Raw genomic sequence first — 17,196 nt, 5'->3', positions numbered from 1 at the left:
GGACCTGCAAAGCTGAGACTATTGGTGAGAACATCCAGGTATCCACCGGGACCAAACGAGAGAACTCCCAAGTTGACCCCGTGGACTTTATTCTTTATTTTATACACCCATCCTCCAAAACCTATCGCTGCAGAGGGACTCTGTTTGTTTGTCCTTTGTTTGTCTGTGTACGTTTCTGTGGGTGTGCTGGGGAATTCTTTAGGAAGAGATAGATAGTTATAATTCCTGATTACAATTGTGTGTTAATCAATACTTGCAATTTGTTAAAAGAAGTTTTATTTTAAAATAAATTAATCATTCTGAGATTTTGTAAGAAGGCTGGTCAGAGCCTCTTTTCTTCTGAGTACTGGAGGTATCGGTACACAATTGGCCATTTCTTTGAGAAAATTAAACACTTAAATTAACGGTATGGCCTGCAGAGTAGCGGGGTTTGATAATTCACACACTCCTTCCACCCCAATCGTAACAATAGGTGGGACTGATTACAAGAATCGAACAGCATAACTGCCTCCAGAAACAACAAGTGAACACACATAGCTCATACAGACTACAAAGGTTCAGGTTTGTACTTGATTCTTCTGCGGGGAATTTCCTTGTTCCAGCCTCCTAACCTCAGTGTAAGTTTGGCACAAACCCAGCTGATATACGTAAACCTGGTTTCGACCAACCATCCACTGAAGCACCAGTGACGGAACAGAAGTGGAAAAGAAATTGCTGGCTCTTGTCCATAAAATTCTGTTCTCTGCTAAAACGTATGTTCGTGGATGCCAGCTGAGGGCAGTATCAAGCTCTGCTGTCATGCCCTTCTATGGTTCAACTCGCAGGCTAAGCTCCCCAATGAAAAATGGCCACTTGAAGGAGGCGTGGGATGGCTGTCGGGTGCTTTTGATTCATACTCCACCATGTGATAGCATTTCCAATAGAGTAAGAGAAAAAATTGATTTTAAAAAAAAGTCAAGTTTAAAACCTTTATTCTCTTCTGTTATTTATTTTGGTGAGGGTACCTGTCAACAACAGCAGATTGAATGTCTTGTGTAACCTTACTGTTACTGTGAAACTACTCCAAGGATGACAATAACCCATAGACATTTTGAGTTACCCATGACATTAAGACAGTTTGAATGCGGTTAGTGATTGCGTTTTTCTACACCCACATCCTATTTACAAGTCTTATTGCCTCCCCTTACTTACAGTTCAGCTCAATCCTTATGAAGTCCTTAATTCCGAGATTCTCCAGGAAAACACCAGAGGAAGCAGTCGTTTTGAAGAAAAATGAAATGTCCGCACTGAGTTCACCGTGGAATGTGGGGAAATGGAGATACGAGGACTCGGTATTGAACGATGCTGCATTCCAGTAATTTCCTGGATGGGCAAAAAGAGTTTAAATTCATGATTAACCTTTAAATATTGAAACGTCGCTTGGAAACTGCTTTTTTTTTTGCTTCAGTTTTCTTCTCTTCTCAGCTGAAGAAACTAAAGGCTTGCACCTTTCACACTCCTCCCAGTGCGCTTTCCAGTCAATGAAGTACTTATCTTTGGAAGTACAGTCACTGTTATAATGAGGGAATAACTAAGGGAATTAAAGGATATTGGGATAGTGTAGGAAGGTGGAGTTGAGGTAGTAGATCAGGCATGATCTTGTTGAAGGGCAAGGCAAGCTTGAAGGGTCAAATGGCCTACACCAGCTCCACAGTTAGAAGGATGTTCTCCAGACATTGTCTTCCGCTCATACCATCAACATTATCAGAAGCTTTAATGACCCATGCCAGGCTACAAGGGTGAACATGAAGTCTTCCTTCCTCTATTTCTCATCAGTTTAGCAGGCCACAGCCTGCATTATCGGCTTCTCCACCAATTATAATGGATACTACACCAACTCTCCTTATCATTTCAATCACTCATCACTTATTGCTGTGGACCGTACAACATACACCAACAGAATTCTGCTTTCTCCTGCCAGCAATTGCTAAACACTTCACTATTCTGCAGACTGCTTTCTCATTTCACAGTGGAGTCACTTTCTTGCACATAACCATCGCCACCTCCCCCACCCCCTGCTCCCATTGTGCCCACAGCTTGCTGTTTCTTTCTCTCTCAGCAGGCACACTACATGAAGCTGCACAACTCTTAACAAACATTCAATAACTCCTTGCCTTTATTCCGGAAAACCTCCCTGCCAATAATGCGAAGAGGGCTGAAATCAGAAAGGGAAGGGTTAATCTCCATTCAAGCACTCACCAATCTGGAGGAAGCAGCCATAGATATCATGGAGACAGGCAGGTCAAGGTGCATTGACAATCAGCAAGGCTACAATTTGCTTGCCAATGCTCATAGCCTTTCTCCTCCCTCGAGGAATCACACATACTTGGTGCTGAATCGTGCTGTCAACCATCTGCCGCTGTCGAGTGTTTCTGTGTTGCACTGACCGTTTACCCTCTCCCGCTTTTCTAGGTATTTCTTCACTAGCTGCTGCCACCTGACATTCCCACCCTGACACTCCTTAGTGTGCATTCAGTGTCAGTCCCAGAGAAATCAAGAAACAATGTATTCAACCTGAAGAAGTATGAGGTAATATATTTGTGAAGGACAAACAAGGCAAGGGGACACACAATAAATTGTGGGGTTCTTAGAAGTACAGAGGAACAGAGGGTCCTTGGAGTCCATACCCACAAATCCTTGCAGGTGACAGGACAGTTAGAGAAGGTGGTCAAGAAGGTATTTGTGATCCTTTCATTTATTGGCTGAAGTCTCCAAAGTAAGAGAAGGGGGGATGTGGTAGAACTGTACAAAACACTAGTCAGTCCACAGCTAGAGTACTGCTTCCAATTCTGGGCATCACATTACAGGAAGGATGTGATCACACTAGAGAGGAAATTTACGAGGCTGTCACCAGGAATGGAGAATTTTAGCTAAGAGAAAAGGTTGGGTGGGCTGAGGTTGTTTTCTTTGGAACAGAGGAGGCTGAGAGGAGATTTAATTGAGGTGTATAAAATTCTGAAGAGCCTAGATAAAGTGGATGGGAAGGACCAATTGTCCTTAGCAGGGACGTCAATAATCAGGGGGCATAGATTCCACGTGATTTATCGAAGGATTAGTGGGGAGTTGAAGGGATTCTTTTTCACCCAAATGTTGATGAGGATCTAGAACTCACTGCCTGAAAGAGTAATAGATAGAGGCAGGAATCCTCATCACATTTAAAAAAAAAACTTGCATATACACTTAAATGCCATAACCTACAATGCTATGGCCAAGAGTTACAAGGTGGGTTTAGGCTGGAGAGATTTATTCTTGGCCAGCTTAAACATGATGTCTGAATGGTCTCCTTCTGTGCTGTAAATTTTCTACATTTCTGTTCTTATGTTTAATGATGATATTTTTACACATTGATTGGATTGTTACCTTGTAATAGGCACAAAGTATCAATTATTTTCTATATGCCTAATTAGGAAATATGGCGCAAAAAATTGGGCATTAAAAAATATCAATACGTGTATCTTAACAAGAGGCAACAGAATGAGTTAACTTTCAGTTGGAGGCAGGTACAAGTAGGAAATTAATGCAAGGCACTGTTGACTGCTATCTACGGTTGCTAAACTTTCACGAGTCCGATCCTGAAATAGAAGTTGACACTTACTGTCACCATGGCAACGAAGTGGTCCGAGTCTATAGGCAGCTTCTGAGTTCATTCTGTCTGTGTCCCCAATAATTATCTGTGTTACAGGTAAATGATCTTTGTATAAAAGATGTCCTGTGTCATTAGTCCTGCCAATAAGTAGAATGTTATAAATATACCTCAAATAAAGATGCTTCGATACCAATAACTCAGTCACAGAGGTGAGGGTAGATTTTCCAGTGACTGCCTGGGTGTAAAAATGGTGGAACAGACCAGTTACGTGTTATAGAAACTATCTGATTTTCATTATCATTGCCTTGCATGGAAATTAAAATCACCTAGTTTCTATGACAGGAAACACTATTTTAACATCAGGACTGTAAGTCCAAAATATACATGCCTCCTCTTGTGTTTGCTGGGCCCTAGAATGCAGTTGGTGTATATAAAACAATATGAATGCAGGCAGCATTTATTGAAAAATTAACCATGCCATAAATGCTTAGCATAAAGTGCACACATTGGTGACATGCGCATATATGATTGGTACATTGGGTTGTACAATTTAAATCTTCGTGACTTACACAATTGAAATCATGTGCTCTTTTCAATCTTATTTTTAAAATGAGGCACCTATTAATTATGTAATGTATAAAAGAGATACGAAAATAATCCTGGACAAAAAGGCATGAGTTCAGAAGGATGGCTTCATGGTTGCTCAAGTGCCTAAAAAAACTGAAACATAACTGAAATAATTTTTTGTTAAACAAAGCATTCCATTAGGCCTTAATTCCTATAACCTTAATTCATGTACTTTACAAATTTGCCTGTTGCCTTATATGTTGATTAATGGCCCAGATTTCATGATCATTGGCAAAGCAATGGCTGACCTCAAAGAAAATTGGCCACAAACATCAGCGATTTCTGTTCCCTTCCTTAGTGTTAGTTTGAACCTGATGCAAAGTCAAGTGGATCTCCAGGCATCCGGCAACAGTGATGTCAGCAAGCAGGGTAAGTAGCCAATCACATTGAATAATTCCCAGAGAGAGCAAATCAGGAAGTAAAATGCACTGATTATCCTTCTCTTTTAAATAACCTCTACAGAAAGTGAAATAAGTGATTGAGTCATATATAAGGTAAATACTGAAATACCATAAACAAACTTTAAAAACAAATTATTTTAAAATATGTGGATTTTTTAATCATAATGTAGAAAATTGATATCCCACAAATGTAAAATTCATTTTTCAGTGCCAGTGAGGCTGTTCATTGGTGATTGTGAACCTAGTGCACTATTAAAAACCCAAATATACTACATTTAACAAATATACTTAAGAGTTTTCACAGTGAAACATAGCATAAAAGGGCATGTTCTTGTCAGGTTCAATGATTTCCAATTGATTACAGACTGGGGGATCTTTAATAGCACACCCACTGGAGAAGCACAGAATCACTGTTGGCAGCTTCTGGATCTCTGTGTTTAACTGTGCATGTGCAGACTCCAGAAGTTACTGTCCATTTCAAAGGAGTAATAACAGCAAATGCTGACAGTTTTGCTATCATTACTGCCATTAAAATGTAGACCATTAACTCAAATCAATGAAAACATCTCATTTGCTTGGTTTTCCTGGGCGTGCTGATTGTTAATTGTTAACTTGTCCTTTATAGATATGGATGCTATTCAAGTTGCTGTGAACTTTCAACATACATACCAAGTCCTGCCTTCCACTTTTGTTTTTATTCATGTTTTCATCATTTATGTTTATTCAATGATAGGTTATTTTACATTGAAATATATTCAAGGTATGAAAAGCATACTAAAATCCCTCTATCCGATGTCCTAACTTCCAATCTCAGCATCTCACCAAACATTTTGAATGTCACAGAATCATAGAGCACAAAAGGAGGCCATTTGGCCCATTGCGCCCCTGGCAGCTCTTTGAAAGAGCTATCTAATTTGTCCCCCCTTTTACCCCACAATCATGTCAATTTAAGCATATTCCCAATTCCTTTTTGAGAATTACTGTTGAATCTGCTTCTACCACATATGAAGGTGGTGCATTCAAGTCCATAACAACTAGAGAAGCAGGGATTATACTGGGGTTTGCAGAAATAAGGAAGAACTGTTTCCATTGGCTGGAGAGTAAGGTCACAGATTTAAGATAATTGGCAAAAAATTCCAGTGGGGATTTTTTTTTTTTGGTCTCTCACCCCTGTCTGGTCAGATTGAGTTTCCTTCTGACTCCTGTGCTAATTAAGGTGATGTCAACAACTTGACTGCCCGTGTTTACATTTAAAAATTGCTCTGACAGAAATTCCCAAGAATGTATCTGTCAATTCAAAGGTGAAATCCTGACTAAAGTGTGGTGAGCAAAGTGTGACAGACACGAAATACGCCATGATTTCCCCGTGGCATTGCTCTTGATGAGCCAGAGGGGCGTTCATATTGTTCATATCGCATAATTTATCATCATGATCACTTATTGAATGTCCATTTGCGTTTTTGTTGCAGACTTTTGTTAGGCCCCTAGTGATATTTTCAGCCAAATTGCCTTGATTTAAAAGTGTCAGCCATGACCCAGTTGCTAACCTCTGAGTCAGAAGATTATGGGTTCAGGTCCCACTCCAGAAACCTGTGCACAAAATCTAAGCTGACACTCAAGTGCAGTACTGAAGGAGTTCCATCGCAGCTAAACTGAGTAGAGAAGGTGCTGTCTTTCAGGTTAGATGTTGAATGAAGGACCAGTCAAACCTCTCAGGTGGATTAAACAGATTCCATTTTGCTGTTTTAAAGGAATGCAGCATAGTTCTCTCCAGCATACTGATCGAAAGGTAAACCCCAACAAACAATGTTTTAACGATATTATCTGTTCATCAGCATAGTGTTGTTTGTGGGTGTGTGCTGTGCATAAATTGTGAACATCCCAACAGTGATTACACTCCAAAACTAGGTCATTGGTTGTAAAGCACTTTGGTCCATTCTGAGGTTGTGAAAGATGATATATAAATGCAAGGCTTTCTTTTGTGATAGTGTGTATGTTTGTTTGTTATGCAAGTATAATATTTTTTTATAATATTTTCCTGGTTTATTGTAAAGTAGGTTGAGTAGTTGACTGCGAACCAGTGTTGTCGATGACTGTGCATGCCTAGGGGCCTGGTGGCTCACATCTGCCACTTACTGCAGGACTTGACGCCAAGGTGACATGGAGGGCGTCCACTGCCAGTAGAAAGTGACCGTGGGCACTCAATTTCTATGCCAGTGGCTTATTTCAGGGCTCCACAGGTGACCTCTGTGTGATTTCACAATCCGCCACCCACAAATGCATCCATGAGGTCACGGATGCCACCTTCTGCATGGCACACAAATTTGTGCATTACGCCCGGGACCGGGACAGCCAGGATGCGAGGGCCATTGGATCTCGGGATTCCCACAGATGCAGGGTGTGACTGCACTCATGTGGCGCTCAGGTCTCAGTGGACTTCATCGACTGCAAGGCCTTCCACTCACTGAACTGCTCACAATGGTCTGCAACCATCGGAAATGCATCCTGCAGGTGTGCGCACAGTTTCCAGGGAGTGTGCACGATGCCTACATCCTGAGTCACTCGCAGATCCCTGCATCTTTCAGGGTCCACAGAGGCTGCAGGGTTGGCTCTTTGGGGACAAGGGATACCCGCAGAGGCCATGGTTGATGACACCCTTGCGGTGGCCTCAGACTGCAGCAGAGCAACGCTATAATGAGGCTCATGCAGCAGCTCACAACTCGGTGCAGCAGACCATCGGGACGCTGAAAAGGCAGTTCTGGTGCCTGGACCGGTCTGGTGGATCCCTGCAATACAGTCCGCAGAGGGTGTCACACATCATCATCGTCTGCTGCGTCCTTTACAACCTGGCACTGCAACGGGGAGATGAGCTGGCTGAGGAGGAGATCAAGGAGCTGCACATCTCCCCCGATGAGGAGGACACCGATGGGGATGAGGGTGAGGGGGTCCTCGGTGGTGATGACAACGGGGACGAGGCTCTTGCACTGGCTAGACAGGGCAGGCACAGTCGGGAGGCCAGATTTGTGGAGGATGATGACGACATGCAGTGAGGTGCCCCCGTAGATCCTCACATCACAGTTTTGAACGTTTGACTCCAGTCTGGCTTATTGCAGCGCGAATGCCCTCTGTGAGAATACTGCCATCTTGGGGATGCAGTGGAGACCCTAATAGTCACTCGATCGCAGGAGGATGATGACAACATGCAGTGAGGACACTCCATAGATCCTCACATAGCCTCTGAGAATGTTGACTCCTGTCTGGCAGAGGGCAGCTTGCTTGCACTCTGTGATCAGGGCCATCTCAGAGTCACAGCCATGAATCTTTAGACACATCTGATGCTGTGTCCGCCTTCAGCACCTCAGCCCTTCAGGAGCTGGTGCACAGCATTATTGGTCACAGATGCTGGTGTGTTAGGGACCAGCCACACCTAAAGGTGCTGAGAACACACAGAGAGAATGAGAGAACCCTGTGGTACCTGCCCACTACATTCTAGTAGTAATGACAAACACCACCAAGGTGCAGGCATCAATAGTGTTTCCAGGTAGTGTGAGGCTGGACCATCACTGTGGTCTGAAGGCTGCACAAAGCACAGGGAAGAGGCCCTGGACTGAGACACCTGCCTTTTATCTTGTGCAGAAAGGTTTCACATTTGAGTGACAAGAACACTGCTCATCAGAACATGGAGCCACAGGCAGAGAGACACCCTTAGGAGTTTATTGATAATAGTGAACAATATGTACAAATGATCAACACCCATGGCCAGGTTGTGCAACTACTTTTACCAAAGTTTCCTAACCCTGCTGCTACATCTTGGTGCTCCCCAGGCATCCACAACAGAGGTGGAGGCAGCCTATTGACTGTGACGCCCCGTCTGTGATGACTTTGGCAGGCGTCCTCTGGAGGGCTGAGGCTTGGAGGGCCTCGGCCTAATTTCGGGGTCCTGCTGTGTGGCACTGGCAGCTTCCTTGGCCCAGTGAAGCTGGATCTGCGGAGGTCACAGGAGTATAGGATTCAGATGGGCTGGTCACTCCCAGAGTCATCTGGGTGGATGGTCCCAGAGCGTGCACCTGCTGATCATCCACCCTATGGGTGCCCGAGGGCCCCTGGCTGACTCCATGAGCAGAAGGGGTAGCAGGAGTGAGATTGAGCTGCCCAGCACCCCTCTCGCATGTGCTCTGTTGGAGGCCAACTTTGGCATCAGAGTTGGAGTTAAGCCCGCGAGCAGTGCAGGAGTGACATCCTGGACCAAGGTCTCCATGGTGGCCACCATCCGGCTAGTGTTGACCTCGGCACATTGCAATGCCAGTGCTATCACCTCAGCCTGAAGATGGATGGACTCCTCCATCATGCCTTGCAATCTGAGGAGTGCAGCAGATATCTCTTCCTGATGTTCCCGAGCTTGCCTTTGTAGCTCCAGCAACTGGGACATGTCCGAGTCCAGAGGTTTGTCATCTGACTCAGACTCAGCAATGTTCCGGTCTCCAGCAGCCCTCCGAGTGCCGGGGACCTGGGAAATCCCTGCCTCCATCTGCTGTGCATCGGAAAGTGCGATATGCTCACCAGATTGTGATCCCGAGGCTACTGTAAAGCTAGGTCTCACCAAGATGTGTGTCTCTGCACTGGTGGAGGGTGTGGGTGAGCGCTGTGATGGAACTTCACAGAGGGTGCCTTCAGATTCCTTTTCAGAGGTTTCTTCATAGTCTGATTGGAGGTCCTGGGTCTGTCAGCTGCTTGGCAGATGTACTTGGGAAAGCAAGGGGACATAATTAGTGCTTGGCAGTGGCCTGTGAAAGAGGACACATCACTCACAGCATGGCTGTCTGAAGGATGTTGCACTGCTGGATCCTCACTTGGTAGAGCAGCGCTGACCTCACCGTCAGCACAGGACAGGTTCCAGTCATCACCGGCCAGCTGGATGGCTTTGTTTTCGAATTCCGTCAGAACGTTGATTTCCGGCATCCCTCCACCTGTCTGTGGCCTCTTTCTCCTGTTGTGAGCCAGTTTGTCCTGCATGGATAGAAATGGATATCCTATCAGGCCAGATGATAAGTATGCCTGCCCTGTGTGGGTGGTGAGTGGTCCCATGGACGGGATGAGGACAATGATGGTGTGTGTGAAAGAGTGAATGGTGATGTCCCTTGCACTGGCAGTGAGCAAGGGCCCTGTGGGTATGTGATGGGTTTCTGAGTGTGTGAGTTGGGAGTGATGAAAAGCGTGACTTACCCTGGCGGAACGGAGGAGATCATTCATCCTCTTGCGGCACTGGGTGGCTGTCCTCCTCTGCAGGATGTTCGCGCTGACCACCACTGCACTGCCTCCCAAGCTGGGTGGGTGATATTGCTACCCATCCTGCGACCAGAGCAGGGGTAGAGAAAATCCCGTTGGGCCTCCACGGCATCCAGCAAGCGTTCGAGAGACCTACCGTTGAAGTAGGGGGCTGCAGTCTTTTTTTCCTTTGCTGGCCATGTCTCTCGGACAGCGGTGGTGAGCTGGTGGTGATGAGTGCTTTGCCGGCGGCTGCCTTTTAAAGATGGCAGCCAGCATCATGCAACAGCGAGGTGATGGCGAGCATGCGAATGAGAGCCTGCCTGCCACGGAAATGGCGTGTTTCCCGGGAATGCATAAATAATGAGGTGGGCTCGGGAAGATACGGCGTGAAAACCCACCATTTTCATCGGCAGGTAAGACTTCATTTTACCCGCCCATTACCGCACTTAGTGCCATTCTGGGAAAATTCCACCCATTATCTGCCGTGTCATAACATGTTTGAAAAAGAGGATCTTATATGTATTTCATTGTACTGATATATTTAAGTGGAAATGCAAGGAGTATGGGTTATAAAGTTATAAACAATACTAGAATAAAAGTCAATAGTAGAGAAAATTAAATAGAAATTGGAATAAAATAATTGATAAATAAGTTAAAATTAGAGGCTCACATATTATAAACGATTTTGAATAAAAGGAATGAATTAATGTGGAATACATGATACAATATTTTAAAGCATATTTGCATTGTTATGAAATTCATAGGGACAGATAACAGTTTATACAGAAATCAAACTAGTTATTAGCTAAAAGGATGACTCATCAAGATTTCATATTTTAAAAGAGCTTTTACTGTATCAATGACTAAACCTGAATTTGTCCTGAATTTTCAGGATGGCAGGAAGTAGGTGGGAACACATCCCTGCCAACTCCAGCAGCCCCAATGCCATATTACGCTCTAACGAGTGTGATTGACATAAGGCAGGACATCTGCCCCTCACTTGGAAGGAAGCCCTGCCTTGGAGACTGTCGGCTTAATCAGATTGGCCAGCAGCTGTCCAGGCACAGCGCTACAGTGGCCGGAAGAGGCACTACAGGGAGCTGCCTAGCACTTAGTCCTGGGAACCAGAGGACAGGGAAGTGGCAGGGGTCCTAGGGCAGAGAGCGTAGGGAAGGCCTGGAGGGAGGGAGGTTGGCAGCTTAAGGTAAGCCTGACCCCCAGCCAGGAGGGGCCTTCTGATTGAAATGCCCCCCCCACCTTCCTAGCCGAGGTTTACTTTACTTTCTCGTGTCCCCCTACCTGAGCTGTCATCCGCCCACCAGCCTAAAAATTGAGGCTGGGTGGGAAAAATCCCCTTGTGGCCATTTAAGGGCCTCAGCTGGGGCAAGGGTGGGCTTCCCATCGGAGGCGCTGCCCACATTAGCAAAAATCACTACCAGGTGGGGGCAGGCGGAAATCCAAAGAGAATCTCGTCCATGCAATTTCACACTCCACCAGCGCACTCCATAGCCCCCCCCGACACCCCCCACCTCAGAACCCACAGAGGGTGGGAGCATAAAATTCTGGCCTATTAATTAAACATTACCAACTTCTCAGAGGTAACATACTTTAAAGTACAGAGTCTGCACTTTCTACTTTTAATGACAACCAGAAGCCACAATTTTGTTACATTACTTTGTCTTTTAAGTAGACGTTCAATCTCCTGGAACCAATCCAAAGTGTTTCACAGCACCCAAAAGTTTACTTCTGTACCTTTCCTTTCCCAATGCTATATTCCACCATGAGAGTTTTCTCTGGGGATTCTCCCTCTATCCTTAGCTGGGTGAATCCTCCAGCCTTGCTTTAACTCCTCACAAATTTGGTTTTCAAACTGAGCGCAAGCTCCCATCCCCCGCTTCTGCATGGTGAATGATAGAGTCAGTATTTTCTCTTCTCAAGGTGTAGGCCTGGCTAACATCTATCTTCTTTTTGCTCTCCAACTCCCAGTTGGCTGAAGGCTTCCCAAGGCTAAAAACTGCAACTCCCTTCTGTCTGCGATATCTCTGGGCTTATAGGGAAGCCTGTAATCTGATCTCAAAATGGCTTCCTCCATTCTCATCTTCAACACAACGGAAAACAGTAGAAACATTAATTAGCTAACTCTGAACACCACGGCCTTTCATCTTAGAAGCAAAGGGGCATGTTCCAGCACAATTCTCTATAACCTGAAACCAGCAACACCTTTCTGGGTTTTCGAAGACTTAGGGCAAGGTTTTATGGCCCCTCCCACCAGCGGGATATCCTGGTCCTGCCGAAGTCAATGGACTTTTGAATGGCCCACCGCATTTTACAGCCCCACTCCCAACACAACAGGTCTGTAACATTCTGCCCAAAGGATCTTCTCCTAACTATGCAGGTTTACTGCCAGCCAGCCTCAAGCCTAGGGCACATGGCTCCTTTCATTTAACCTACATTTAGAGATAAAGTCCCAAACAACAATACTCTTACAAACCAAAAGATATAGTCCTAAAACGTAATCATCCTATAAAGCTCACACATGTAACAATATATACTAATTGATCTCCTGTAGCATTCATAATAAACATTAAATAAATTCCTTAAGATTTCAAGGGTATGCACTGATGTTAAAGTACCTTATCATGAAATGTAAAACAATGATGAATTAAGATAAATTATTAAATATCAAATATTAAAATCAAAACAGAATATTTTTCAACGATCGTTTAATATAAAAATCATCTATCTGATCTAATTCAGTAAATTATCATTCATTTATTTGAAAGAAGTGAAGTATTGAAGTCATCACTTTCCTTAGTGAATATTTAATCTACCATTCATCCAACTTTTCTCGACTATTAATCAAATATAATTTAATAAAATATTAAAAACATTACGTGTCATATTAAATTCACTGAAAACTTAAAACAAGCACTTAGCAAATTTCACTAAAATATTAAATGCTAAAATCATCTTGTAAGTCATTTAATTGAATTAAATATATAATTCATTTAATGTCATTTAGTAAAATATTAATATGAACAGCCTTGGAATTTAACTTAGGAAAAGTTAAAAGAACCATTTTAAAAATTAAATGGAAATCAACAATGTTTGGAATGTATTTGCATTTTACTAATAATAGATTACTTTAATCACAAGACTTTTGCAGCACTAAGGCTCTTAAAAATGCTTATTGTTGAACAATTAAAAAGAGATTCTGATGAAACGCAATTGCTCTGAAGCTGCCCCTATCCAGTGGGAGGGGTGGGTGGGTACAAGGTTGGCTATAGTGGGGATTATGAAGCTTATGAAATTCAATCTTGTAATGGAATTAGGCTGACTCCCAGAGACTCCAGTTTTCCTTTATTATGGGGCAGATCTTTCTTTTCATCTCCAGTGTCGATGAATTATAGGCTGTCAACCTTCCTTTTCAGAAACAAGACCACCAACTTTTTGTTCCTGCAGCACAATTCCTCAAGAAACCCTCCGCTTTGGTAAGATCACCGTGTTTGAGAGTATCAGAGCTAATCATTGGTAAAGTTTACCATTGGGAATCCTACTGAGGTGGCACCTGGTAACAAAAAGGTGAATGAGACATTCAGCTTTAACATTTTAACATGCCAAAGCTCCACAGGAGATGTGCACTTCCCTGGAAAATGAAGTTTGTAACATAGCAGGGCAGTAAAGGGTATTACAATTGCCCCCCTTTCCCCTCTGGCAGGTAGATCAGCGCCTCCTATTCTTTCTCCCTGGTAATGTACCTATCTAACTTCCTCTTAAAAACATCTTTATCATTCACCTGAACTGCTCAATTAATAGTGTATTGAAAATATCGTGCCTGCATGCACATGGTAAGGGGATCTGTATTTTTGGCCTTGTGGGTTTTCCAGGTGGAGACCAAGGACCATAATTCCCAGCATGCCTGGGGTTCCGGCGCCAGTGCAGAGTGCAGCAGGGGGACATGCTCTGTGCTGTGTTCCAGTTTTCCTTTGACAGCTGCTCAGAGACGGCTTGAAACATTGGGCAGAATTTTCTGCCAGTCGGGCGGGTGGGCCTGACCCAATCTCCGGTGGGCGGGGAGCCGATCCCCGCCGGAGAAACAGGCCCCGCCGCCATTTTACACCATGAGATGGGACATGTTCATAATTTACACTATAACTTTATTAAAATTTTTAAAACCCTACATGAAACCTCATCCCACCGGTGGATGAGGTTTCATGTTTTATATATTTGCCGCCGGGGCTCCTGGCCTGCCCGCCAACCTTAAGGTTGGACGGGCAGGTCCTTTAATTGTTCAAATGATCCTGTCAATGGCCTCAATTGGCCATTGACAGGTCGGCGGGCGCACGGCTGATTTTGGTGCGCCCCCGCCTTCCTGAAAATTTAAATGGACCGGGATGGTATCGAGGGTTGCGCCCGATGTCATCCCGCGTCATTTTACGCGTTGGTGAGCGGGCTCTGTCCCCTGGTCGCCGACGGCAAAATTCTGCCCATTGTTTTTTTGCTGGAGAATTCAAGCTGAGAGCCTGGTTCACATCGCGTTCAGTTCTGGTGGCAATTGGAGAGACTCGGCCTCCAGGCCATGCCTCAGGAAGGTAGCTGAAGGGCTCAGCCTTCCTGACAAACCATGCATTCCTAAATGGTGGTGTGAAAATAACAATAACGGGACTGGACTGGAGTATGGTGCGAAAGTGAGCCCACGTGACAGGTCAGCCGGGAGCAGGCGGAGAGGTAAGTCGGCTCCATGCAGCTGAAGCTTTGCCGCTAGCTCCGGGTTGCTGAGGGGCTAGGCCTCAGAGAAGTCCCATAGGGAGACAGTGGTGTGGTGGTAATATCACTGGACCACTAACCCAAAGGCCCTAACTAATGCTCTGGGGACATGTATTTAAATCCCACCATGGCAAGTCATGGAATTTAAAGTAAATTAATAAAATCTGGGACTGAAAGCTGGTCTCAGTATTAAAACTATCTTTGATTATCATTAAAAAAACCATCTGCTTCACTAATGTCCTTTAGGCAAGGAAACCTGGTCTGGCCTACATGTGGTTCCAGACCCAAGGCAATGCGGTGGACTCTTAAGACCATAAGACATAGGAGCAGAAATTAGGCCATTTGGCCCATTGAGTCTAGTCTGCCATTCAATCATGGCTGTTAAGTTTCGCAACCCCATTCTCCCGCCTTCTCCCCGTAACCTTTGATCCCTTACCAATCAATAACCTATCTATCTCGGTAAATCTCGGTAAAGTAAGACTCTTAAGTGCCTCTGAATCGTCTACCAAGCCACTCAGTTCAAGGGTAATTAGGGATGGTCAATGTTGTAATATGAGTTCTTTAGATGTCTCAATGACGAGATCTTGACACTTGTATATTTAAACATGAACTCTTTATCGTTAACTTTTAACTATTTACAGATCCCAGGTTATTGTCATGCATGGTGCTGTTACCTCCATGCAGTCTGGTTCCAGAGTGTTCTCTCTATTCTGTTCTCTCAGTCTATTACCGTATAATAGGGAGACAAAAAAAGGTAACTAAAGGTCAGTAAGCTTAACATCTTTCATTGGGAAAATGTCAGAGTCTATTATAAAGGATGTAATAGCAGAGCATTTAGAAATACATAATATAATCAAGCAGAGTCAGCATGGCTTCATGAAGGGCTAATCATGCCTCAAAAACTTATTAGAATTCTTTGAAGAGGTAACAAGCAGGATAGATAAAGGGGAACCAGTAGATGTAATATATTTTGATTTCCAAAAGGCGTTCAATAAGGTACCGCACATAAGGTTACTTAATAAGATAAAAGCCCATGGTGTTGGGGGTAGTATATAAGCATGGATAGAGAATGGGATAACTAATAGAAGACAGAGATTTGGGATAAGGGGGGAATTTTCGAGATGGCAACCTGTAAGTAGTGGAGTGCCACAGGGACCAGTGCTGGGGCCACAGTTATTTGCAATATATATTAATGACTTGGATGAGGGAAGTGAATGTACTATCGCCAAGTTTGCAGATCACACAAAAATAGGTGAGAAGGCAAGTGGTGAGGATAACACAAAGAGTGCAGAGGGATATAAACAGGTTAAGTGAGTGGGAAAAAAGTCACAGATAGAATATAATGTGGGAAAATGTGAGGTTATGCACTTTGGCAGGAAGAATAGAGGAGCTGAATATTATTTAAATGGAGAAAGATTACAGAAAGTTGCAGCACAGAGGGATTTGGGGTCCTTGTGCATGAATCCCAAAAAGCTAGCATATAAATTCAGCAGGTAATAGGGAAGGCAAATGGAATGTTGGCCTTTATTTCAAAGAGAATGGAACATAAAAATAGGGAAGTCGTGCCAAATCTATACAAGGCACTAGTTAGACCACACCTAGAATACTGTGAACAGCTTTGGTCCCCTTATCTAAGGAGAGATATACTGACATTGCAGGCAGTCCAGAGAAGGTTCACAAGACTGATACCAGGTATGGAGGGATTTTCTTATGAGGTGAGGTTGAGTCGGTTGGGCCTGTACTCATTGGAGTTTAGAAGAATGAGAGGCGACCTTATTGAAACATATAAGATTCTTCGGGGGCTTGACAGGGTAGATGCTGAGAGGTTGTTTCCCCTTGTGGGAGAGTCTAGGACCAGTGGGCATAACCTCAGAGTAAGTGGTCACCCATTTAAGACAGAGTTGAGGAGGAATTTCTTCTCTCAGAGAGTAGTGAATCTGTGGAATTCTTTACTGCAGAGGGCTGTAGAGGCTGGACCGTTAAGTATATTCAAGGCTGAGATAGACAGATTTTTAATCAGTAAGGGGATCGAGGGTTATGGGGAAAAGGCAGGAAAGTGGAATTGAGGATTATCAGGTAAACCATGATATCATTGAATGGCTGAGCATACTCGATGGCCAAATGGCCTACTTCTGCTCCTATGTCTTATGGTCTTATGTGACTCTATATATCATACCATGACCGATGCTATTCTCCAGTCCCAAGTTAACCCTTGCTCTGCAAAGCACCTTTACAATTATCATGACATGCAAACTCATCACACAACATCCCCCTTTCTGCTCCAAAGAAAGCTTTCCTTTCCAATGGAGTATAGCTATTTGTAATACAATCTTTACTTGCTATCCCTGCTCCCCCTTCTTAAGTTTCTTACTTTTTAAATTCAGATGGCCTTGAGGCTTGATAGTTCTTCCACATCTTGGTCTGTCACGTTTGGAGAAATGGTAGTAGTACTCTGTGTTTCTGGTGCTTGACTATCTCTATTGGATTCACTTTTATGCTCCTTCAAGT

At 44.0% G+C, this 17,196-nt stretch overlaps 1 protein-coding gene across 1 annotated transcript in view; it reads right to left on the bottom strand.

Moving 5' to 3' along the window:
• The window catches only part of LOC144686219 (contactin-associated protein-like 5), a 738,881-nt gene that overhangs the window by 223,577 nt on the left and 498,108 nt on the right, over positions 1-17,196 (bottom strand). Inside the window, exons 16-17 of the mRNA XM_078551310.1 lie at positions 3,635-3,762; positions 1,192-1,362 (exon numbers count right to left, since the gene is read on the bottom strand). Of these exons, the coding sequence (XP_078407436.1) occupies positions 1,192-1,362; positions 3,635-3,762 (299 nt within the window). The remainder of the gene's footprint in view (positions 1-1,191; positions 1,363-3,634; positions 3,763-17,196) is intronic.

This window comes from Cetorhinus maximus, chromosome 11 (assembly GCF_964194155.1).
Source record: "Cetorhinus maximus chromosome 11, sCetMax3.hap1.1, whole genome shotgun sequence".
In the NCBI taxonomy this organism is placed as follows: Eukaryota; Metazoa; Chordata; class Chondrichthyes; order Lamniformes; family Cetorhinidae; genus Cetorhinus; species Cetorhinus maximus.
The sequence above is the reverse complement of the archived record's forward strand: the minus strand, read 5'-3'. Positions and strand labels throughout refer to the sequence as shown.